Raw genomic sequence first — 22292 nt, forward strand, 5'->3', positions numbered from 1 at the left:
CTGTCCACTGTAGTACCTGTTTGGTGGTTTAGTTTATTAAGTTTGGTGGTTATCCTGGGTGGGGATTCAGACTTCAGAGTTTTCTTGTAGACTGCATCTCTGATCTGCTGCCTGCTCTTGAGTTTGCGTTCAAAGTTGCCTCAAACATCTACATCTAGTAAATAAGTGTTTATGGATGCCAGATGATGAGGTGAGTGCTTTGTGCTGTGACCTTTAGTGTTGTGGAAAAGCTGGCTACTTTTGTTGGATCACTTGTGAGTGTTGTTGGCCAGGTGACGGCCAAAAACATTTCTTTAAATTGCGTAGATATTGCACTTCATTTGGGGTTGGTCACTAGTACGCTTGCTTTACTGAATTTTCTAGATCAAAGTAACTTGTTGTGGCATAGGGCCGCTTGGTGTGTGACTGTTTGTGTGATGGCAAGAACAGATCACATGGTTGGGATTGTTGGTTGATGCTTTTGGTTTGTGTTGTAGTAATTGTCTGAGTAATTACTTACTGAGTAATCCTTTTGATTTGTGGCTGTTGTGCTCATCTATGTGCTGGTCACATGTTACTTTTGTTTGCTCTGTGCAGCAACTTGGGATCCTCATATCCATGTTTGAAGATGTCAACTAAAGTTATGTGTGAGGTGTTAGGCCCTTCTGCAACCTCTTTTCTCTTTGCAATTTAAAATTATATAATGATAAAAATAAAGTACATTTTTAAAACTCTGGTGACAGTCTCCATATTTCTGTTTTGGCTTTTGAGCTTGGTCTTAACAAGCACAAACACCTTATGACAGCTGTCAAGATGGAGGTGGTGGAGGGTTGAGAGAGAGCTGTGTATAAACAAATACAATGCATTCTTCAACTAAACTGAAACTGAAGCAATGTTGTAAAGAAGAGTGGGTCAGAGAAACAATGGGAGAGACAGAAAAAGTCATACATAAAATCATTATTTCAAGTTGTTGCTGTCAAAAGTGGTTTTATGAGCTACTGTATCACGGGGTGTACTTTGTTTTTCTACACACTACTTCTGTGTTGTGACTTAAATAAATAATGAAATAGTGGTATATGTAGTAAAATGTGGTATACGCCTGAGGTTGGATTTAAATAACTTTAAGAGTAATTTCTCTTTTTTTTGCCCGATATGTAAAACCATGGAATTGACAGAACTCTTACATTTTTTGCACATGACTGTAAAGTCAAACTTATTTATATAATTTGATTAATTTTTATCAACATTAGCGTAATGTCTTTATTTATTTTTAACATTCTTTTTTATCCCACCATCACTTTTTCCCCCTTCTAGTTCTCTGGTTTATGGCTAAATAAACCAGAAAAAAAAAAGCTGGCAAGAATTCGCTTCTTAACACTGTCAGTGCAAACCCCGTCAGTGGCTGACCAGAGAGCTGTTAGGTTTTAAAGTCTTATCTTTATTTAATCTGACATTCATCAACCTCTTCCTGTTCAGTCAGACTTAGAAAAAATAATGTGCATTTGGAAAAACAGAGAGTGAACACATGAAATCAACAGTTTTTTTAGCCATCCTCTTTTTCTTTTTTTTTCTTTTTTTTTGGCTTGCTGTCTGTCTTTTTTTTTAAACATTTCTTTCTCCTCGCTCTTTGTTCAGGATGAAAAAGCCGAAGGTTTTGTCAGTCTTCCAGAATTTAAGATCGATCGAGCCAGTGAATGCCGCAAGAAGTAGTAAGTGCTTAACAAACGCAGGTCTCTTGCATATATATGTGTATGTTACGTGCAGATCACATGCTCTTGAATGTATGAATGTGTGCCTGCAAAAATAACACCCTCTATCCCTCTAGTGCTTTCAAAGCTTGCCACCCCAAGGTCAAGAGTTTCTACTTTGCAGCAGATGGAGTGGATGACATGAACAGGTAAAGGAGTGTGTGCAGGGTGAAGGTTATAGAGTAGGGCAGACTTCCAGCTGGGTGGCTAAACACCACAAAAGACCCTTCAAGTAAAAAGGGGGAAAAAAGTGTTTTATTTAATGTTTAAAAAGGGAATTTGTTTTTAGTATCAAAAATTTTAAGACATTTTCACAGAGGCCATTTTTTTATAGGTGGCCAATTTTTTTATGAGTCACAACATACTAAGGATAATATATTATACCTATGTACCTGTTTTTGTCTGTTACTGACTTTTTTAAAACAAAATATGTATATATTTGTTCATCCATGTCTTACATAACATTTAAACCATGTTTGATATACCTATTTACTTATATGATGTAGTTATCATGCTGTAGATCAGAGCAGCTCAATATCGTTTCAAACTTTTAAAAAAACAAAAAATTAAAATAAAAAGAAGTAATCATTTTTTCCCAAGTGATTATTTATGTACACTGTGAGACTTTGGGACCCCAAGCGAAATTGTTATTTTAATGTTTAATTATTTGTTTGCGTACATTATGAGATAATCTAATTAGTTCCCCCTTCTGTTAGGTGGCTGAGTCGCCTCAACATGGCCGCTGTAGGCTATGCAGAGCGAGAGAGGATACGCCAGGAGCAGGGTGAGGGGCTCATTCAGCGACATGGTGAAGGGTTCTTCAAACGATGGCTGCTGTAGGATGTCATCTTAAGCCAACAACACAATAATACTTCTATACCTATTGAACTTATTATTATATTCCCAGAATAGCCAGATAAATCTCCTAGGGGCTTACTGGGAGAAAAATTTGTTAATGGGCAACTAATGACCCCGTACCACACATGACTGTTTCATTACACCCCCAGGCACTCAGAAACCAAACAGTTATTTTTCATCCGCTTGGTAATGTGATGCAATTAGCTATTTCTGGAAATATATTCTCCTTCAGTTCTCAAAAACTAACAAGCGCAGAGGAACCATTCACTTAAAAGCGGTCCACATTCTTCACTCCACTGACGAAATGTGAAGTAATGTACATGTTTTCCAGGTTTTTTTAAGGTCCTGGGAAGAAAAGAATAATTTACAAGGTTAGTTTGAATTTAGCTAAATGTTAATAGTGAGCAAACCAGGTAAATGACATTATAATCTGGGTAAAAGTATTTGAACTATAACTTTGGACATAAGCAAAGATAATCAACTCAATACCCCCAAGGTTTTGGATGGTAATGAGGTGAAGCTAGTTGGGTCTAAAAATGTTGAAAACAAAGCCACAAAAGCCAGGGGAATAAAATGCCATCATTCATACCATTTATACGAAAAGAAAAAAGTGTTTTTTTTTAATGATTAAAAAGGATGTTTGTTTTTATTACCAAATATTTTAAGACATATTAGTTGTTAATAATTTGGTTTTAACTGTTTAGTCTGAACAGTTTTTGATCCTTTACTATGTTCCACATAAAATCTGAAGCATTAAAAAAATTCTAAAAAAAAAGAAATGTCTGGAACATGGTTAGCCAGAGGCTGCAGAATACTCTGAGACTTTTGAAAAGCTTAGATTAAAGATTTTTTTGTGTGTTCAGTTCTAATATTTTTTTAAAAAAAAGAAAACTGTTCATGGGTAGAATAACCAATGAGCTTTTTGGCCCTTGTGTCTGTTTAAAAAACTTAGCTATGAATAAACATCACAGTTTTTTCTTCTTTTTTCCCCCCCCTCTCTCTGTTTTTTTTTTTTCTTCAAGATTTACATGTCAGTTGGTTGCTGACTCGTAGCAAATGAATTATTGTTGCTATATCAAAGGTTTTTTGTGTATTAAATACTCAAAGCAAAACATCCATTCTACTTGTGGAGTGAGGACCAAAATGCAAGATCCTCATTCAGAGTTTCAATAAAAAGCCAAAATTTTAATAGTTGTAATCCAGATTTAAAACTTAGTCCCAGGAGATCAGGAACAGTAAACAGAACAAAAGAACAAAGGAGAGACAGGGCTATTTATACACACAAAAGGTAATCAGGGAATAGGAATGGGAATAGGGAATATATAGAGCTGAAACTAATCTAGACAATAACAGTCAAATTAAAAGTGTGACACAAGAGACAAGTAGACAAGTAAAACTAGAAGTGAACTGCAACCATAACTAAAGCACATGAAACAAGAGTAAACTTGACACAAGAGAAAGCATACAAGGTCAAGATAGAGGGAAACATTAGTCTATAAAGTCAAACAGTAGCAACATGTAACCAAAAGTGAATGACTGAAAATACTAGGCAATATTTGAAAATGAAAAGTGAGTAAAAACATAAAATAAACCCAGAACAGGAAACAAAACTAAAATCACCCCACATAGCAGACAGGTCTGTCCCGGATCTGGTGTCAAGCTGGCACTTCTGACTGACTGGTGTCATGGCAGGGTGTATGTCAACCAGATGTGGGCCAGGTCTGGCAATGATGGCACTATTTATGTTCCCATTTTCCTATTTTAGTTAGAGGACCCAAATGCCATGTTGCAATACTATACCGCTATGGTAGCCAATGTTTCAAATGCAGGTTTGACAGGTTTGTGAGAGTACACTTCATCCAAAACCTAATGAGGGTTTAGTCATGTTTACTGCCGGGTGGTTGTAGCTCCAGGGGTAGAGCAGGTCACCTTCTGATCAGAGGGTTAGTAGTTTGATTCCTGGCTCCTCCAGTCTGTATGTCAAGCCTGTGAATATGTATGAATGTAGTTAGGAAGCACTCAGTTTAGAGAGATTGGGTGAATGTGGCATGTTGTATAAAGCACTTTGAGTAATCCAGGAGAGTAGAAAAGTGCTACGTAAGAATCAGTCCATTCACTGTCTGAATGGAATTTTGTCATGTTATTTTTGCACTATTATGTTCCGGCACATGTTGTGGTTTGATTAACGTACACATTAGGCTGACATCTGTTGCCAGAGCTGAAACTGTTCTGGGCCAGCACAGGACCACCAGTGTGTCTGCAGCTGGCCTTGTGCTGGCCTATGTGTGGGCCACCTCTGGCAAACCAGATCTGGGCCACCGTCATTCTTTGCGGTATGTGGGTTATGTGTAAGCACATTGTGTTGGCCAGATCCGAGCCATACCAATTTTGCTATGTGGGACAAACAAGAATTCAACCTCCAACTCCATTTGGGAACTGTGGCACAAAATGCCTGATAAGATGTTAACCTGATAGATGTACTTGGGGCATGTTTTCTATCTCTCATGGTATTCCGATGGCTGAATGGAAGGTAAATCAATAGACAGGTGGATAAATGGAAAGAAAATGGTGGAATACTTAGTACAAATAAATAATAAATAATAAATACTATATTTATCCATTTACTTTATTTTATGCAGCTCTTCAGATTATCCTAGCTCTTCTACCATGAGGCTGCCCTCCCTTTTGATTTGATTCAAAAGAATTTGATTCATATAGCACCAGTTCCCATCAATAGTCATCTTAACCACATTACTTTGCAAAGTAAAAACCCAACAGAATCACTAAGAGGCTTCCACTAGCAAACAGAAGGTTTGAACAGCAGGTTGATTGCGCTAATTTGCTCAGAGCCAGAGCAATGTACCTGATGTGGCCATGTTAGAAATAACTATAGTGTCATCATATAGAGCCAAGAGAAGGACAAAAACCAACAACAAAATCTCAAACAGGGCTGAACTTTTTCTAATATCTACATACATTGTAAAAAAAAAAAAAAAAAAAGTAATATAAAAGTATTTTACTGTGTATTTTACAGTTTTGTACTGTTCTTCTAGAATATCATTAAATTTACATAAATAGACTGTGATTTTACATTCCAAATGTAAATTAACGTAAAATCACTGTAAATGTAATAAAACATAATTTTGTTTTTTTAAATATATTTGTCTGTACATATGCATATTTAGATTGTTAAAATACTTTCACAAATGGACCATAATTTCACAAATATTTGTCCATTATTTAAAAGATTGAACTGTTAAATTCAAATGTAATGCTATGGAAAAATATATAAAATGATTCTTATAAACTTTTTTTACATCAATAATAATAATTATTATTGTCATTTAGGGCGATTGTGGCTCAATAGTTGGCAGTTCACCTTGTAATCAGAAGGTTGCTGGTTCGAGCCCCGGCTCGGACACTCTCGGTCGTTGTGTCCTTGGGCAAGACACTTCACCTACCACCTACTGGTGATGGCCAGAGGGGGGATTATAAAGTGGAATTGTAACGCGCTTTGAGGGTCTCAAAATAAATGCAATCCATTATTATTTAAACCAACTGTTAACTGTATATTTCTGTACATTTAAGTATTATTATTCATATTGCCGCATTCATTGACCTTGTTTATAGGTAATTTCATTGTTTAATCACATTAAAGTGTTCCTAATTTAATGTTTAAAAGCACTTGAAAAAGGCAAAATCCCATGTAAAATTAGGGCAACAAACTGTATTGTCATTACTGAAAATAACCTTATTTTCATGAGAAAGTTATTTTCTGTTATTTTCTGGTATTATTTTTGCCCCCAGCTGCTGGAATATTACTGTTTTTTTAGGATTTTCTTTTTTTTACGGTGTACACTGACTACTGATTATTCATCACTTCAATCATGTTTAATATGAGCATCCATCAGTTTAATAAATGACAGAAAATAAGGAAAAGTGTAATTGGTTCCCATTAAGAAACAACACTCTAAGCTAATATGTAAAATGTGCATGATACTACAAATACACTAGATGTATGTGTACGGATGGATCTGACAGTATGTGGGTGGGTTTCCTGTAGATTACTGGAGTGAAAGTGAACATGAGGATGACGCTGCCTCCAGCCCCAAACAGGACAGTCCCCCACCTCCATATGACACCTACCCACGGCCTCCATCAGTGAGTCACTCTCTCTCAAACACGCACACACACACACACACACACACACACACACACACACACACACACACACACACACACACACACACACACTGTAAACTGTATTGCATCTCTCACAAGGTAGATATTGTACTCGGAGGCTAAATTGAGGCCTTGTGCTTCCTAGTCCACTGTAACAGTTGGAATTATTGCCAATAAAGCAATAAGTACAGATAGTGCTGAGGCTATATTAAACATAAATGTTGCTATATTTGAAGTTGAAATGGGTTGCTGTACATCATGCATCTCTGTCCTGGGCTATGTTTTTTTTAATCATAGGGTAAAAGAAAGGAAACACCAACAGCACCTTGTCCATGTAATTGAAGTTACAAAACACAGGCTGCTAAGTTTTAAGATAATAATAGTCACTCAAACACCCCTCTGCTTTGTCTTCTTGTCTCTCACCTACCATATCACACACTTACTCAATCAGGCAGGCATGCTGATGAAATCCTTTCTTTGAAGTGTGTCATATGGTTGAATGAAACAAGGCGATCATTTGATGTCTGCCACATTGTCTCCCTTCCTTTTTCTCTATCAGATGAGCGCCTACTTGGAAGGAGGTCGGACCACTCGGCTGTCTTCCACAGAGACGTCTCGCTCTCGCTCATCCCAAGAGGACTTCCTTTGTGGCGAGCCCCCTGCTGCAGCTGCAGAGCCGCAGTACCACCCTGGTCCTCTTGGGGGAGGCACCACACACAGTGGCAGAAAAGCAGGGGGCAGCAACAGCAGCGACGTACAGTACAGATGTGATCCTGTAGAGGTGTGTGATGATGTTTAATATTACCTGAGTTTAATGGTCTCATTTCAACAGTTCGGAAATTGTTCTTTCGACTTCGGAGCATGAATATGCTTTTTAGTCTGAATTTACACTCACCAGCCACTTTACTACATTCATCTATTCAACTGCTATTTAACGCTGATGCATAGTTAGCTAATCACATGACATTAACTCAGTTCGTTTAAGCATGCGGACATGGGAAAGAAGGCCTTCTGAAGTTTAAAAAGAGCATCAGAATGGGTAAGAAGTGACTTTGAATGTGGGATAGTTATTGACAGGCTGGTCTCAATATTTCAGAAAGTACTGATCCACTGAGATTTTTCCACACAACCATTACATAGTTCTGCTGTGACATTCTGATGTTAAAAGAACAAGTAAAGCGTGGATCCACCCAGCTTTGCATGTATATCAATGGTTCAGCCAACTGATGGTGGTATACTATTACTAACTATAGTGTGGGACTCTTGATTTCAATTACCGTATAAATTATATCAAATAGATTTTGTTCCTAAGTTCAGACTCTAGAAGATGATGAATATAGTGCAACAGACTGTTTCCTAATTAGCATATTATGTTTAGAGAAATACATTTTACCAACAATAAACTACAATTTGTAATATAGGAGCTGCCTTCATATGGGACCACATGCTTTGATTGCATCTGGTAAGTCTACTGAATAATTTGTTTATCTGTTGTTTTCTGTAGTACCGCTCCAGTCCTGCTGGGGGCAGTAGTGAGACAGGGTCCCCGGGCCGCTCTTCATCATCGCAGAGGCGCTCTTGGCAGGACCTGATTGAGACGCCATTGACCGAGGCTGGACTGCACTACCTTCAAACTGGACCACTTGGTAGTGTTTTCTGTCATGCAAACTCTTATTCCATGCACTGACATTATGAAACATAGACGTAGCATTTGCTTGGAAAAATTAAACCAGTGTGAAAGTGCCTTAAGCCTGCATTTTATCTCAAGGCCAAAAGATGGCGATAGTTGTGGATAGAGTCAATGAGCAATCAATTTCACAGTAAGGCACGCCCCTTCCTATCACATTTGTTTTAAAAACAAGATGACAACAGTGGAAATGCTCATCTTGAGGCTTCAAAACAAGCCTGTAGAAACCAGTGGATGACATCATGATAACATGATGACATCATATTAGTTATGTCCATCTTCAATACTGTATCTACCTGTACCAGGAATGCCATTTTTTTTCCCTGAGCTATAAAATAAATGAGTGAATTAATTAATTAATAATTAATTCTGTACAATATGGTCTTGTATAGCAGTGTCTTATATAGAAATATAGACTTATTATATATACTTATATATACTGTATATTATACCTTTGTACTTTTACCCCATCAAATTTAACAAAATGGTTGCTTCACTAAAAGTAACAGAACTGCAAAAAAAGTGTTTTTTTTTTTTTTTTAAATTTGCTATATCTTAGATTGTTATTTTATTAATACCAAGAACAAGAAAGCTTTTCCAGAAAGTGTGCCATTAAAATTTTGAAAGGTCCATACACAGAGCAGAATTTCTAGTGTTTTGACAGGAACTACTCTCTGCTCAAGAAAGCGCCCCCATGAAAACTGTCTGCTATCATCTGTGATCATCAGCTTCAGCTCCCCCTCATTAAAATCAACTTTGACCCCTGCCTGCAATGATATTTGTCAAATATTTTGTGCAGCTGCTGATGCAGCTTGAAGCTTGTGTGTTTTATATATGATCTTGTGTTTAATAGTAATGTATGTGTTAAGTGTTCTTTCTGATGCTCCAATGTGGACAGTGGCTTTAAAGCTGGAATAGCAATGTGTCTCTGATTCAGTCAGAATATATTTAAAATAAATGTTACTGTATTGAACAGAGTGTTCTTTTAAAGAAATGAGTCATGTTGCATTCATGACTCAAATAACAGCAAATCAATTTTCTTTTCTTTTCATTGCAGAGGACGCCGTCTTTGCTGAGCCAGGTGGTGGCTCAATGATGGCCGGAGCCGTTTACACTCTTCCTGCTCCGAGGAATGTCCCGTTGCCCATGGCAATGCAGAGGCTGATTCCTATGGCAACCCAGGGAGGGAAACCCCGCAGCTTCACACTGCCACGAGACAGCAACCTCCACACGCTCCTCGCACCGCCTGCAAAAGAAGAACAGCAAACACACAACGGTGAGTTCATGCTGGATCAGGCTTTTGGTGTGAAATGCTTACAAGGGCACAGAGAGCTTAAAGCTAATCCGGAAGCATTATTTTTATTCACTATGTTTTAACACCAAATCAACACTACAGTAAAGACAAAAGCAGCATTCATTATACAGTACACAGAGATTTTAGGCAATAAAAATAAAGCGAAAATACTTTAAATCAGACTATGAACCAGCCACAACATCTGAACATTGATGCAATTTAACAGTTAAAACTAGCTACCAAACAAGCAGTGTTGCATTAGAAAAAAATAAATTCAAATAACAGAGAAACATATGAAATGTTATATAGGGGAGAATAATGAGCTCTCCTAAAGGATTGCACAAATGGTTTAAACCAGCCGTTCCCAAGCTACATGGTCTTCTTTAAGGGCCATTAGTGAGGTTGCTGCTTTGTCTGAAAGCAAGAAAAAAGCCTCACAATTCAAACTTTGAAAACTTCTTTTAACAACAGAATTTCATTATGTTGCTATGAGACTGCAAGCAGCCACGTCTGTGGATGAAAACTAAAGCCAATGCAAAATTCCCCACTGCAGAACTGCAGTTCCTCTCTTGACCACTTGAGGCTGGCCCAAAGCTGTGTTTTAACCTTTTAGAGCCATTTAATTGAATTAAATGCCAAAAATGATATGGCCTGCTGCGAGTTACAGTTCATTCTAAGTGAAATTCTAGTATTTTATCAGTCTGTTACTAAGCACCAATTATCGGTTTCTAAGCACCAGTATCCGTGTCTATGCTTTGTACCTGTGTGGTTTTTGGATGCAGATTGCTACACATGCTCACTACCCTTAGCTTATAACTTAGGGCTTTCAAATTCAGTAACTTGTGGGAGCAAAAACACCAAGATTGAGGTTTTCTGTAGTCCAAAACCAATGGGTGATGCCACGATGACTATGTCTAGCTTTTATATACAGTCTGGTTTTCATGACATTTGTTGAATTGCTATGTGCTGCACGCTATTTTCACTGCAAGAGCTCAATGAGGGAAAATACTTCCAAGTACTTAATATTGCTCCATAATAACGGGGGCTCGGGTGTTTCATACAATGACAGCTAATTCTGAGCTAGTTCTAGCCACTGACACAACGAGCTGGAATGATCAAATCTGGAAAAAAATAATTGCATGTTTGACCTTCTCGATTTCACTGAAGGACAAAATATTTTATGTTGGGGATTAACTCAGTAGAAGAAGCTGGTGCTGCTCTCAGTGATGCATTTTTTGGGTAACAGCAGAGCGCAAAAATGTGTCTCGCTGTGAATGACAGCCACTAGAGACTGAGGGGGAGGGGGAAAAAGGAAATTTCTTTTTAAGGTGAAGATGTCAGCACATGTGCCATATATAAAAACTGCTCTCAGGCACAGACATATCCATTTAAATCATCATCAGCTTGAAGCAGAGCACACTGCAGTCATACATTGATCTAATGAGGCTAATGACACCACGGTGCTCCTGTTGCCAAGGTGAGGCAAGCAGCATATGAAAAGAAAGGACTGCAAGAGTAAATAAGACTGATTTATGTAATAGCATGATATATGTTGCATTTGTTAGGGAATGGATTGAACAATCAATTATAATGTGAGCAAGGAAATAAAACTGCCAAAGTGATGAGGGTGTCCCTGAGGCTGACAGGATTTTCTCCTCGTTAATAATCCTGCTGTGACTAATACAAATCATTACACAATGTCGTAGATGTGTCGAGGTGTGCTGCTGTCCTCCAGTGGTTGATCTGAGATATAACTTAAGGCGCTCCCCGGCCTTTTAGCTTCTAATCCTGTAACAGATGTGAAGCAAAGAGTTCAACTCAACATTAAATGTGCGGGTCTCTGTTTCCCCTCTGACTGCTCTGAAGGTGGCAGTGAAGGTGCCTCGCTGGGCGACCTGTTTCGTGCGTGCGAGCAGGGTGGGGTCTGTCCTCTGGGTCGGGGGTCGGAGTCCAAAGGTCAGTCAGAGTTCAGGCAGTCATTTCTCCGAAGGGCCGCTGACCCTCATCTCAACGAGCGCCTGCACCGCCTCCGCATACTGACCTCCACGTTGAAGGTTGGTCCTCACTCTCATTCATATAGACACATGCGCAAGACGAGCACGGGGGCACGCCAAACACATGCACACTTACAGAGGCACAGGAGGATTTTAATTTCTGACGAGACGACTGACCTTTCCCTAACCTCTCACCCAAACTCTTGTCGATGTTTGTACAGATGTAGACACCGGGTTTGTGTGATGCATTTCTGGCCATTTGAAATACTATAAAAAACAAACCAGCGTACAAACATTTTATAAGCAAGACGTTTACCACATTTGAAGAAATAAAAAAAACTAACATTTCAGTTAAAGTTGTTTTTGATGTTTGTGGTGCATTTATTTTCACTTGTACAAAATTAATTGCTATTGCAGTGTACTGCTGATACTGACAGTATGTGTGTGGGATACTGGTCTCGAACTCCAGTCCTCGAGGTCTGGTGTCCTTTCCATGTGTCCCAGTTGCAACACACCTGAACACAATTAGTAGGACATTAGCAAGACTCTATCCGGTTGTTCAGTCTGACGTCACTAGCCGTGTCTGGGCCTAAACTCCGCTACAGGTCCATATATCAAACGATCACTATGGCATTACTGAGAGTTGAAAAACTGTCTAAAGTCTTTCATCTATAATAAAATGATCAGCGTTCTGCTCTACCAGGTGTAACGATTGAGTTTAACATCCAGGCATCCATGAAAACGGAATTTATGACATTTAACGGAGTTAGAAGTTAGCAGAAAGTTAGCTCGCTAGCTTCTATCTAAATACAATATAGCATGTCCTGACTGGGGGTTTTGGAAACAAATTAAAACGTACAGCTCTGTTATCACTTCCAACATAAATGTAGACAGAGAACTAAACAGCAGTGACGTTTGTAGGCTTACTGAAGTTTGGCTAGCTGGTATATAATGATGTGCTACGTGACCGCTAGCGACACAGCTATGTTAGCATAGCATATAAACAAGCTAACTTTTTTTCCACTCGATAAAAGTTACCGTGAGTGTTCTCGGTGGTCAGGAACAAATGTAATCGCATGGCAGGATGGTGTAAAAGGACCAAACTTCAGCCAGGAGAACAACTGAGATAATCCATCCACAATACGAGGTTAGTCATTCATATACTGCTGCATGGGCTGGGCTGTAGTTACATCCTAAGGTTTTAAAAACTGAGCTTAAATAAATGATTAGCGGTAATAAAAGCTGAGGGAGGTCAACAGTGATCACTGACTGTTTTAGGAGCTTTTTGAGATTAAATAGAAGAAAATACATAACATTAAACATGTTAACAACACAAAAGCCATATTAAACGCAGACTACTTTAGGCCCGGAAGTAGGATTCGCCACGTCATCACTTAACAACTGGATAGAACTTAGGTGGCAATTCAGCCATTTGATTCATGTTACAGCAGCTCGTGAGTGAATGAACATGGTGCAATAAAAGTACTTTTAGGAGTAAATTTTTCCAAACACTTAACATTGACTTAAATTTACTTGAGTAGGATTAGTGTTTGCCACTTCAACATGCAGTCAAGTTCTATACTCTTGCTAGTGACCTACTAATTTTATTCAGGTGTGTTGGAAAAGAGAAACATGGAAAGGTTTCAGGATACCAGCCCTCGAGGACTGGAGTTCGAGACCCCTTCTCTAGATAAAATATTTGCTGGAGAAAAGTAATGCAATAAAAAAAAAGTATTTTACGACAGAAGTTAAAAGCAAAATTGTATAGAAATCCTGTCATCTGTGTTTGCTGGCTCGGTATGCAACTGTTAGCCAATGAGATGTTAATTTTGGTGAACAGCCTCAAACCAAACTATATCTGCCAAAACAGGTGTACAGACGACTCCTTACAGTGTCTTTCAGTAGAGACTCATAACCTTAAACTCAAAGCGGCCACACCCTTAATGATCCATAAGTTTAACCTTTAACCGAGTTTAAAGAAGGATACAGTTTGCATGCTAAAAACACAAAATCCATTTTTCCAAACATCTTTATTTGTGCTGTAAATTTGGATATTTTGAGAATCTATGGAGATTGAATCAGTATTGGAGGCGGCCTCAAAGGGCCTTTTGAGAAGCTGCAGCTTTGAGGCATTTCTGCATTGGCTTTATTTTCAGCTCTTCTGTGAAATCTGTAAAACGTTTGACTAGGACACAACACGATGGTTAACAGAATTGCTCTCGGGAACAGACGTTTGCTTACTAAAAACAACGAAATGGACCTCAGTAAGAGAAGTTGCTGCCAGTAGGTACTCACACAAACAATAAAGGCATATAGGAACAGACACTTTTGAGTCTGGAGCTTAGCAAAAGGTCAGTTTTGTTGAACTTTATTTTCCTTCCATAGAATTCAATTTTTGTGAAATGCAACACTGTATTTCACCTCATATTATTAATCTTACAGGTCATACTCCTCTAAAATCTTATCAGAAACTGCCTCCTCCCCATTCCTTCTTCACAAACCTTTTGAACTGTAAGATTTCTTGAAATAATGGTTTACTTCAGAAATTGTGCAAAGGCTATTGACCTCAAGGCAAAACGTGCTGCTTGTAAAATAGAAACACTTTTTCTCATCTGTTCAAAAATAAAACATTTGTTAAAGCTATGATAAGACAGAAGAATGGCTCTCTCCATGAGGATTTATTTCATAATTGTATATTTATGATAATTTCTGACTGTGATGCACACATAAACACCGCTCATGTGCTGGAAGATGTCTGTCTTGTTAGTTTTAGTGGCGTTATCTGTCACAGTGTGTCTCCTCAGAGTCCTCAGATGTCAAGCAGCCGTCTGTTGCTTCATGCTGTCTGAGCAGCAGTGATGCTCCCAGGCTGGGTGGCTCTTTTGCTGTTTTTTTTATGTCTCTAGAGTTTGTTTCTTTGTTGCTTCCTCCGTGTATGGGGGCGGGATGGCAAGTGAGGGCATGGAGGCTTTATTGCTTGCAGGTACATCAGGTTTTTTTTGTCTGGTTGGGTGGGGAAGCTTATGTGTTTGTTTGCTTGTCTCGCGTCTTTTAAAGGTATATACCAAGCTTTGGGGGGAGCATGGATGAAAAGTTTCACAAATAATCTTCAGAAGACACCACAGTGACCCTAGTAGAGGCTACATTTTAATTGCTATTTACAAGGGATCAGGTTGGATTTGTGCGTTCAGGCAGCATCAACATATCTGCAGTGGTTGCTGTGGAAACAACAAAGGATTTCATATTTTCTTTGTGTGTTTCTGCACATTAAAATTGGACCAAAACAACATGATACATTTGAATGAGAATGTGATGGCAGAAGGAATAACAAGAGAAGAGATTCGTGTGTTGTGTTTAATAACAGCTTCAGCACAAAGTCGAAGATCATGAAGTGCTAAATTAGAAATAATCTACTACTGACTGAACATTAACTGAAGCAATGTATATTTCACCATCACGATACCGCTGTCATATAGCAACATATCATCGTTGCCTTTCAATTATACACAATTTATTAACAATGATTTCCCATGTAATTTAGAAAAGAAAGTTGACAGTGCTGTCACAAAAATGTTTGTAACTGCTGATGCATTTCAAATTCATTAACTGTCACTTGAACAAAGAGGCTTAGATAAGTTATAAAGAAAGAAAGATCCAGTGAATGTGTTTAACTTTTATCAAACAAAGAGGAACTCGTTTTTAAAGGGGCTAATACAAATATTAGACATCTACAATTAGAATTGCACAATTAGATCATTGCTTTAAAAAAAAGTTAAAAAACATTATTTCATTTATTAGCATCTGAAGAATGTAACTTGTCAAACAGAAACATTTTTAGTTTTCTGATGTATTATGATAGGAAAAAGGTGACTTTTCAAAAAACAAACCCAGTTTTAAATATGAATTTAATAGGTTTTTAATATAAATAAAATAAATAATACATTTTTATAAATGCTTACAATCTTTTTTTTTTTTTCAATAAGACCTTTTTACTTCTTAAAATAGTAGCAAAAGTGGGTCTGTTACAACACTTGGAAACTACATTTAGCCAAGTATTATATTTTGACTCTTACTACTACTGTTACTGCTAATAACAGTAATAATCATCTTAAAAAATTATCATTTTAATCATAGTAATTCATGATATAGTCATATCAGTTATCAAGCAGTATCTAATGATAATATCAAACACTAGGCTATTCTAGCTGAAGTTGAACAGTATAGTATTTTTTTATTCACAATTCGTACTTTTACTATTGGTAGCTGTGTTTATTTTGATGCTTCTTTTAGTCCTAACTCAGAGAAACGTCAACACTTTGACATGCTTACATCGTTCTTCTATAAAAGTTTTTGTGGTAATCATCATGCAAAAGTTATTACTATTGTGGAATTAAAATGCATTACTGCATCAGTATATATTAACAATAGTGTATTTAGTGCCTTAATATACTGCATACTGCCCAAGAATATTAAATATTAATTTAAATAGGTTTTAATAAATGTCCTACGAGTGGATTAGTTAATAGTAGATAATGTGCTGAATGATGAACTAAGTAGTAATTTAAAGGTGTTTCAAAATGCGATACTGAAATTTACCAAATTATATACACTGAATTACTTCAAAAGTAGCCCATGCATTCATTGTGAATACACATGGAAGGTAGTGAATATATTCAGTAGAACAATGACGGATGAAAACAGTTGTTTTTTAAGTGTTCTATGCAAGGTGATCACATGTCAAATCTCCCCAAATCTTAGTGTATCCCCATTAAGTGTGTGTCTTGCTTTCCGTGTGTCTGCGTCTTAAAGAAGAGCGATATTTTGAAAAGTGACCCGCCCCTCCTCTGTTTCTGCATCCCCCATAGGACAGGGAGGGGGAACTAGCGCTGATTGACAGGCTGCTGGCCAAACCCCAGCTGTCGTCGGCAGAGTTCCAGGAGTGGAAGAGAGCCTATCAGGAGCTGTTCACTCAGGAGCCGAACTCGGCCGCCGACTCAGATCCTGGCCCGCCCCTCACCCCGTCGCTCTCTCACACGCACTCCTACATTGAGACGCACGTCTGACGCGAAAAGCAAAAGCAACACACACGCTTAAATTGCTCTCATCAGCTGATTTTGGATTGAGTTGAACAAATTGCAGTTGATGCTTTGAGGCATCAGAGCTGCGATCGGAGAAATCTTAGTGACGAACTGAGTCGAGAGGCGAGAGTAGAGATGCGCTTTGAGCAGCCGCCGTGTGACAAGTGCAACATGACGTGTTTTTGCGAAGACCCTCGTGTCACATCAGTCTTCGAGCTGATTGGTCATGCCACTCCAGATGGCTCGAGGGTGGACACTGACACTGATTCTTGAGTATTATATGTTAGCTTTTGTGCTGCGTACCTAAAATACTCTCCATGGAAAACCATATAAAGAAGGATCTTCATCATCTTCATACAGACTTCTCATCCAGTGGGATTACAGAGTTGTATCTTTCTCCATCTTGCTTATTGTGCCATTTTCATACTGTGACTGCACAGTGTCTCATAGACGCTCTAATAGCCACATACGTTGTATTCTTTCAAGCCTTATACTTGATGTCTATGATGATATTTACTGTACAGTGAGTGCTACAGTAGACAACAATAAGCAAAGGTCTTTTTTTTAAAAAACAAAACAAAACACTAGTCTCAGTTTCTATCTAGTTTTAGAGACTTTTGTTTGTGCTGGTTTGGTAGATTCGTGTACTGTGCTGGGCTGGACCTGAAGCATGCACACTCCTCCTGGAATAGGACCCATTTGAAGGAAAAATCCACCCTCAAATGCTTTTCTAGCAATGCATCAGGCATCACATGGTGTAGTTAGGAGCCCATTATCTGCTGTTGCTTTATTATTGAACTTCAGTTCACACTCCAAAAACACAGTATGCCTTTCAGAAACTGCCATTTACTGCTTTATAACTTCGCATATGCACATTAAAGCAGTGTGGTTTTTACATTTGGAAAAATAGAACACTACATGCAGTTAAATCTGTTGTACAGACATATACAGGCATAAATAGAGAACAACAGTTATTCTTGTTGCTTCGAGAATAAAAGCTTGCAATGATCAAGGGAGTTTTCAAGTTTCTTTTAAAATTTTTACACAATAGTAAATAAAATAGGATCTTTTAATGATACTTTTATTAATTGCAAAACAAAAACAGCTACTAGAAATGTCTAATGTTTCGTTTACTTTGTATACATATTGAAAGCTGCATTTTAATGACATGTAAACAAATACTAGGTGCCATCCACAGAAAGAGGAAAATATAATGTTACATGGCTTTACTTAACATTTCTTGCAATGATGATAAAAGGTTTTGTCTTGCATTATAATTATTATTGCACTGAAAATTAGAAACTTGGTCTAACTATAGATGGAGCTTCCTAAATCTGAGAGAGCTTCTCACTGATGAATATTCTTTTTAGCTTTTGCAGATATGAATGTTTATATATAGTATAGTAAAAGAAGTACAGTTCTGTTCCACCTATGTGCAGTTGCCAGCTCCCAATCTAGAACTGGTTTCCTACCCAAAAATGGCACCAGTCAACACAAAATTACTGGACCCATAGTTTGAACCATTGACATCAGTGATTATGGGAAGAACTGATGCAAGAAATTCACCAATGATTGGCAGATTCAGCCCACAGGTTCTGTTTGCTATGATTTTCTTTTCATGTAAATAAATCCAACTTTTCATATCTTCCACAATTTGGGCAAGTCAAATTAGGATTACTCCCTCCATTACCCAGTCAAGTTGCTTCCATGTCTGTCTTAACATTAATTTAACATTTTGGATATATGAAATTTTGTCAGGTTATTGACAAAAGTGTGTTTCAACCCTTGAGCACTAAAATCCAATCAGTTTATCCTTGAGTTCAGGTGCCAAAATTGAAGAAATCGCCTCAAAATTTTTAAGAGCTATCAATATTGAAACAATGCAGTGAACTGATGGATGAAAGCCATAGAAACATGCTGTCTCCAGCACTAGAGTTTTGGTTTTTCTTATGCAGTGTATTTGTACATAATACCAGATAAAAGCTTTTACTTCAGATGTACCTCTTTGATATTACCCTTAAGTGAAACTTTCATCAACACAAGGGGACATTTTTCCATTGGACATGTGGAAATATTTTGCCTTTTGTAGGCCACCTTTGTATTGGCTCAGTCACACTAGAGTAAAGATAGATTAACAACCTCTATGCAGCTAGGAAAATTTGGTGGGTGCCTGGTAAGGTTTTTTTTTCTGTCAGAGGCTGATTGTAAGTAGTTACGAAACTTGAGCGTGCAATACCCTCGACCATATTATCACAGATCTAATATATTTGCCAACTTCTCACCATTCAACGGACTGACTCCATCTTATTATTATTTTGTTTCCGTCTTTACTCACTAAGGTTGCTTTGAGTACAGAAACCTAATGCAAATGGTTGCAGATTAGTTCCCCATCCCTGAAGCAACCATTTCAAAGACAATAAAATGCCAATGAACTTCATTTCACAAGTTTGTGTCACACAGTCTTAATAATTTTGGTGTTGTTACAATGTCCAGCTATTGATTTACCTACTGAGACTGCAGCATAAATAAGAGTCTTTATAACTTGCCTCGTTAAATGAAGGTCACATTGACTCACTGCATCATCTTGTGGTACAAAGTGGTATTACACAAGTATAGCCTAGCCTTGTGTCAAATTTTGTTGATATTTTTTCAGCACAAAACTTTTTTTTTTTTTACATTTTTTAATACATGACGCATTATATACATGAAATTTACAAAAAAGTACACTACAATTCTCTAAGCCGAAATATCATTGATATATGAAATTTTATAGATCTACCCAAATCTTATTGTAGATTTTTGAATTTGCACAAATGTAACTTTAAATAAAAGCGCATTTCTATCTAGTTTTTAGGCAACTGCTACTTCCAGACATGGACGTTATTTTCATTTGGTTTTCAGTGCCTTATATGGCATCCACACTCCTAGTAATACAGGTGTATGAACTCTGGAAAGTTACTCTGTTTCGCCCCAAAAGCCTCCAAAAATATTTAAACCAAAACAAAAAAAAGCAAAGAGACATTTTTAGCACAGAAAGATTTTCTGAATATCGCAGATTTATAGTACTTAAAAGAATGCAAAAGTTTCTAAGGGTGGATTTTTCCTTGGAGACCATTTGGCTCTCTGTAATCCTGCATGTCGCATAGAGAATATGAGGCCATATTTGCATAGGAACTGAAATATGAATCTAATAAAAATATATTAGTTTGTTATTTGTAGGCTATGCTGTTGCCAAAAGACTTAATACTCAAAGTCAATGCACAAAACTATGAAAGCAATCATAAATACATATAAACACACACACAACTACACACAATAATAAGCACATAGACTGAATGCTCTTTCTCTGCTGCTGCCCGTGGTTGGTTGTAGTAGCATGTCTTTGTTATAGATGAAAACAGTATTCTTTTTCCTGTTTTTGTGTTTGAAATCTTTACATACAGTAGATCTCTATTTATAGAGCGCAAACTAAGTGTCTTGGAAGATAGTCTCTAATTCTAGTTCAGTTTTTTTTTTCTTTTTGGACAGACTGTCGTCGAGTAAAGATTGTTTAATGTTCGATCTATAAATTATGGTTAATTAAAAAAAAACAGTATTTATTTATGTAATCATTCTATATGCTCTCTTGAAAGATGAGGATGGATCAATAAAATGTTGGTCATTTCGCTGAAAGTGTTTTTTGTGGTCTGTTCTGTGAAAATTAGTCCGTATTGATATCATAAATTCAGCTTTTTAAAATGCTATATACGTAAAAGTACCACAAATAAAAAAGTACCAATGAATGTAAAAGTAACAAGGACTTTCTGCAATAAATTTCCCCTGTGACAAATTTAATTTATTCTACATATTACACTGCACAAATACATACATAAATAAAACAGCTTATTATTACAGTATAATAAGTTAGTTAAACTCCAGGGATATCAAGCTGTCTGGCTTTCCTTTGGTAGCCAGAAGTATTCTCAAATCCTCACTTGTTATCTGATAGTTTAGTCAGAAACATGCACACGAGCAGCCTGTTGGAGGTCACTTTGTAGGGCTCTGGCAGTGCTCCTGTTTTTCCTCACACACTCGAGCAGATATTGATGCTGCTGCTGGCTCGATGGCCCTGTCCAGCTCTCCTCATGTAACACCCCATCTCCTGATATCCTCTAAACTGTTAGACTCAGGGTTTTGTGTTCTGTGGTTTGGTTGGCCATTTCAGTTTTGCACAGTAGCATGTGCACAGTTCCCTCATGTTTTGGTTCATATCTAGTTCTGTTTCAGTTTGGTTCATATTTCTTTCCTTGAGTTCCTGTGTATTCTTGCCTCCCTTGTTTAGTCGTGTCTCCGTGTTTTTTTATCTGTGTCAGTTTTGCCTCAGTGTTAGGTGTTTCCTGTTTTATTTTGATGGTCTCCAGTCTCTCGTGCTGTATATTTGGTTCTGCTTCCCTTGTCTTGTCTTCTGTGATTACTTCAAGTTGTGCTCCCACCTATTTCCTCTTCCCTCATTACCTGGTGTATATTTATTGTCTGAGTCTTCCCTTGTTCCCTGCCTCTAGGCTGTGTGCACCCTTGTTCTGTGGTTTCCCCTAGACTCCTATTGTTTTTGTTCCTGGTTCCAGCCCTGCCTTGTTTTTGTATTTGTGCATTTTTGAAAAATCTTCAGCATTAAAGCTGTGTTCATGCACTGTCTCCAGTGTCCTGTAGTCTGGGTCCACATCCTACCTGCAATACAATGTTATATGACACTGTCCATGGACATAAAGCAAATATTTTTGTGATGGCTTGACGAGCTGGACTATCTGTGCAACCTGAAGACTGCAGTTACCGCTCCAGCGATTAGGACGCTGGCAAAAAGCAAAACTAGAGGAAAATCAGTGAGGCAGGATAAGGAGAGAGCTGGTCTGTGGCCACCACCTGCAAAACCTTTCCCTTTTTTGGCGTTGCCTTGTTGTTGCCTCTCTGTCACTTTCATTTGCTCCAAAAATGTATGCTTCCTAAATGGACAGATTGAGTTCCCTGAAGAGTACCTGACTCACTTTGTGTTATACTGTGATAATCGTGTGGTACCTTAACTTCTTTGAGCAGCATATGTGACTGATCAATTTGCAAACAGCATATGTTAGCTTGTTTTATTTTAATTTAAGAAGCTAAGTTTACTGGTCCTCATCCGAATAAATCTGAGAATCTGAAATGACTGACAGGAAAAGAAAGAAGGAGCTTTTTGGACATTTTCCTGTGAAAAACTGTCAGAGATCTAAAGATTGCTTTTTACAATGTCAGGACAAGATTTACATTTCAGAATTGTTGGAATCAACTTTTTTGTTCTTTCCAAAGGTTTTTTTTATTGGATGAAAAAAATCACACAACATCTATTTTCTTAGACTCTTATCCGATTCAAGGTCATATGAAGGCTGGAGTCCCCACAGCCCATCCTCTTTATTCACAATGGGTTGCCACAGTGGATAGATCTACATGTTTTGATTTGGC

The 22292-nt window shown here is 37.7% G+C and overlaps 1 protein-coding gene across 4 annotated transcripts in view; it reads left to right on the forward strand.

Moving 5' to 3' along the window:
* The window catches only part of cnksr2a (connector enhancer of kinase suppressor of Ras 2a), a 94445-nt gene extending 73953 nt beyond the window's left edge, over positions 1–20492 (forward strand). For 2 of the 4 annotated variants that reach the window (XM_026180124.1, XM_026180126.1), the window contains exons 16-23: positions 1615–1688; positions 1805–1876; positions 2444–2511; positions 6649–6746; positions 7327–7548; positions 8272–8413; positions 9512–9730; positions 11615–12078. In XM_026180124.1, the coding sequence (XP_026035909.1) occupies positions 1615–1688; positions 1805–1876; positions 2444–2511; positions 6649–6746; positions 7327–7548; positions 8272–8413; positions 9512–9730; positions 11615–12015 (1296 nt within the window). In that variant the 3' untranslated portion in view covers positions 12016–12078. Of the gene's footprint in view, positions 1–1614; positions 1689–1804; positions 1877–2443; positions 2512–6648; positions 6747–7326; positions 7549–8271; positions 8414–9511; positions 9731–11614; positions 12079–16607 lie in introns of those variants that run through there. The other 2 variants (XM_026180125.1, XM_026180127.1) reach the window with 2 other exon arrangements.
* Positions 20493–22292: the final 1800 nt, after the last annotated feature.

This window comes from Astatotilapia calliptera, chromosome 9, assembly GCF_900246225.1.
Source record: "Astatotilapia calliptera chromosome 9, fAstCal1.2, whole genome shotgun sequence".
NCBI classification, from domain to species: Eukaryota; Metazoa; Chordata; class Actinopteri; order Cichliformes; family Cichlidae; genus Astatotilapia; species Astatotilapia calliptera.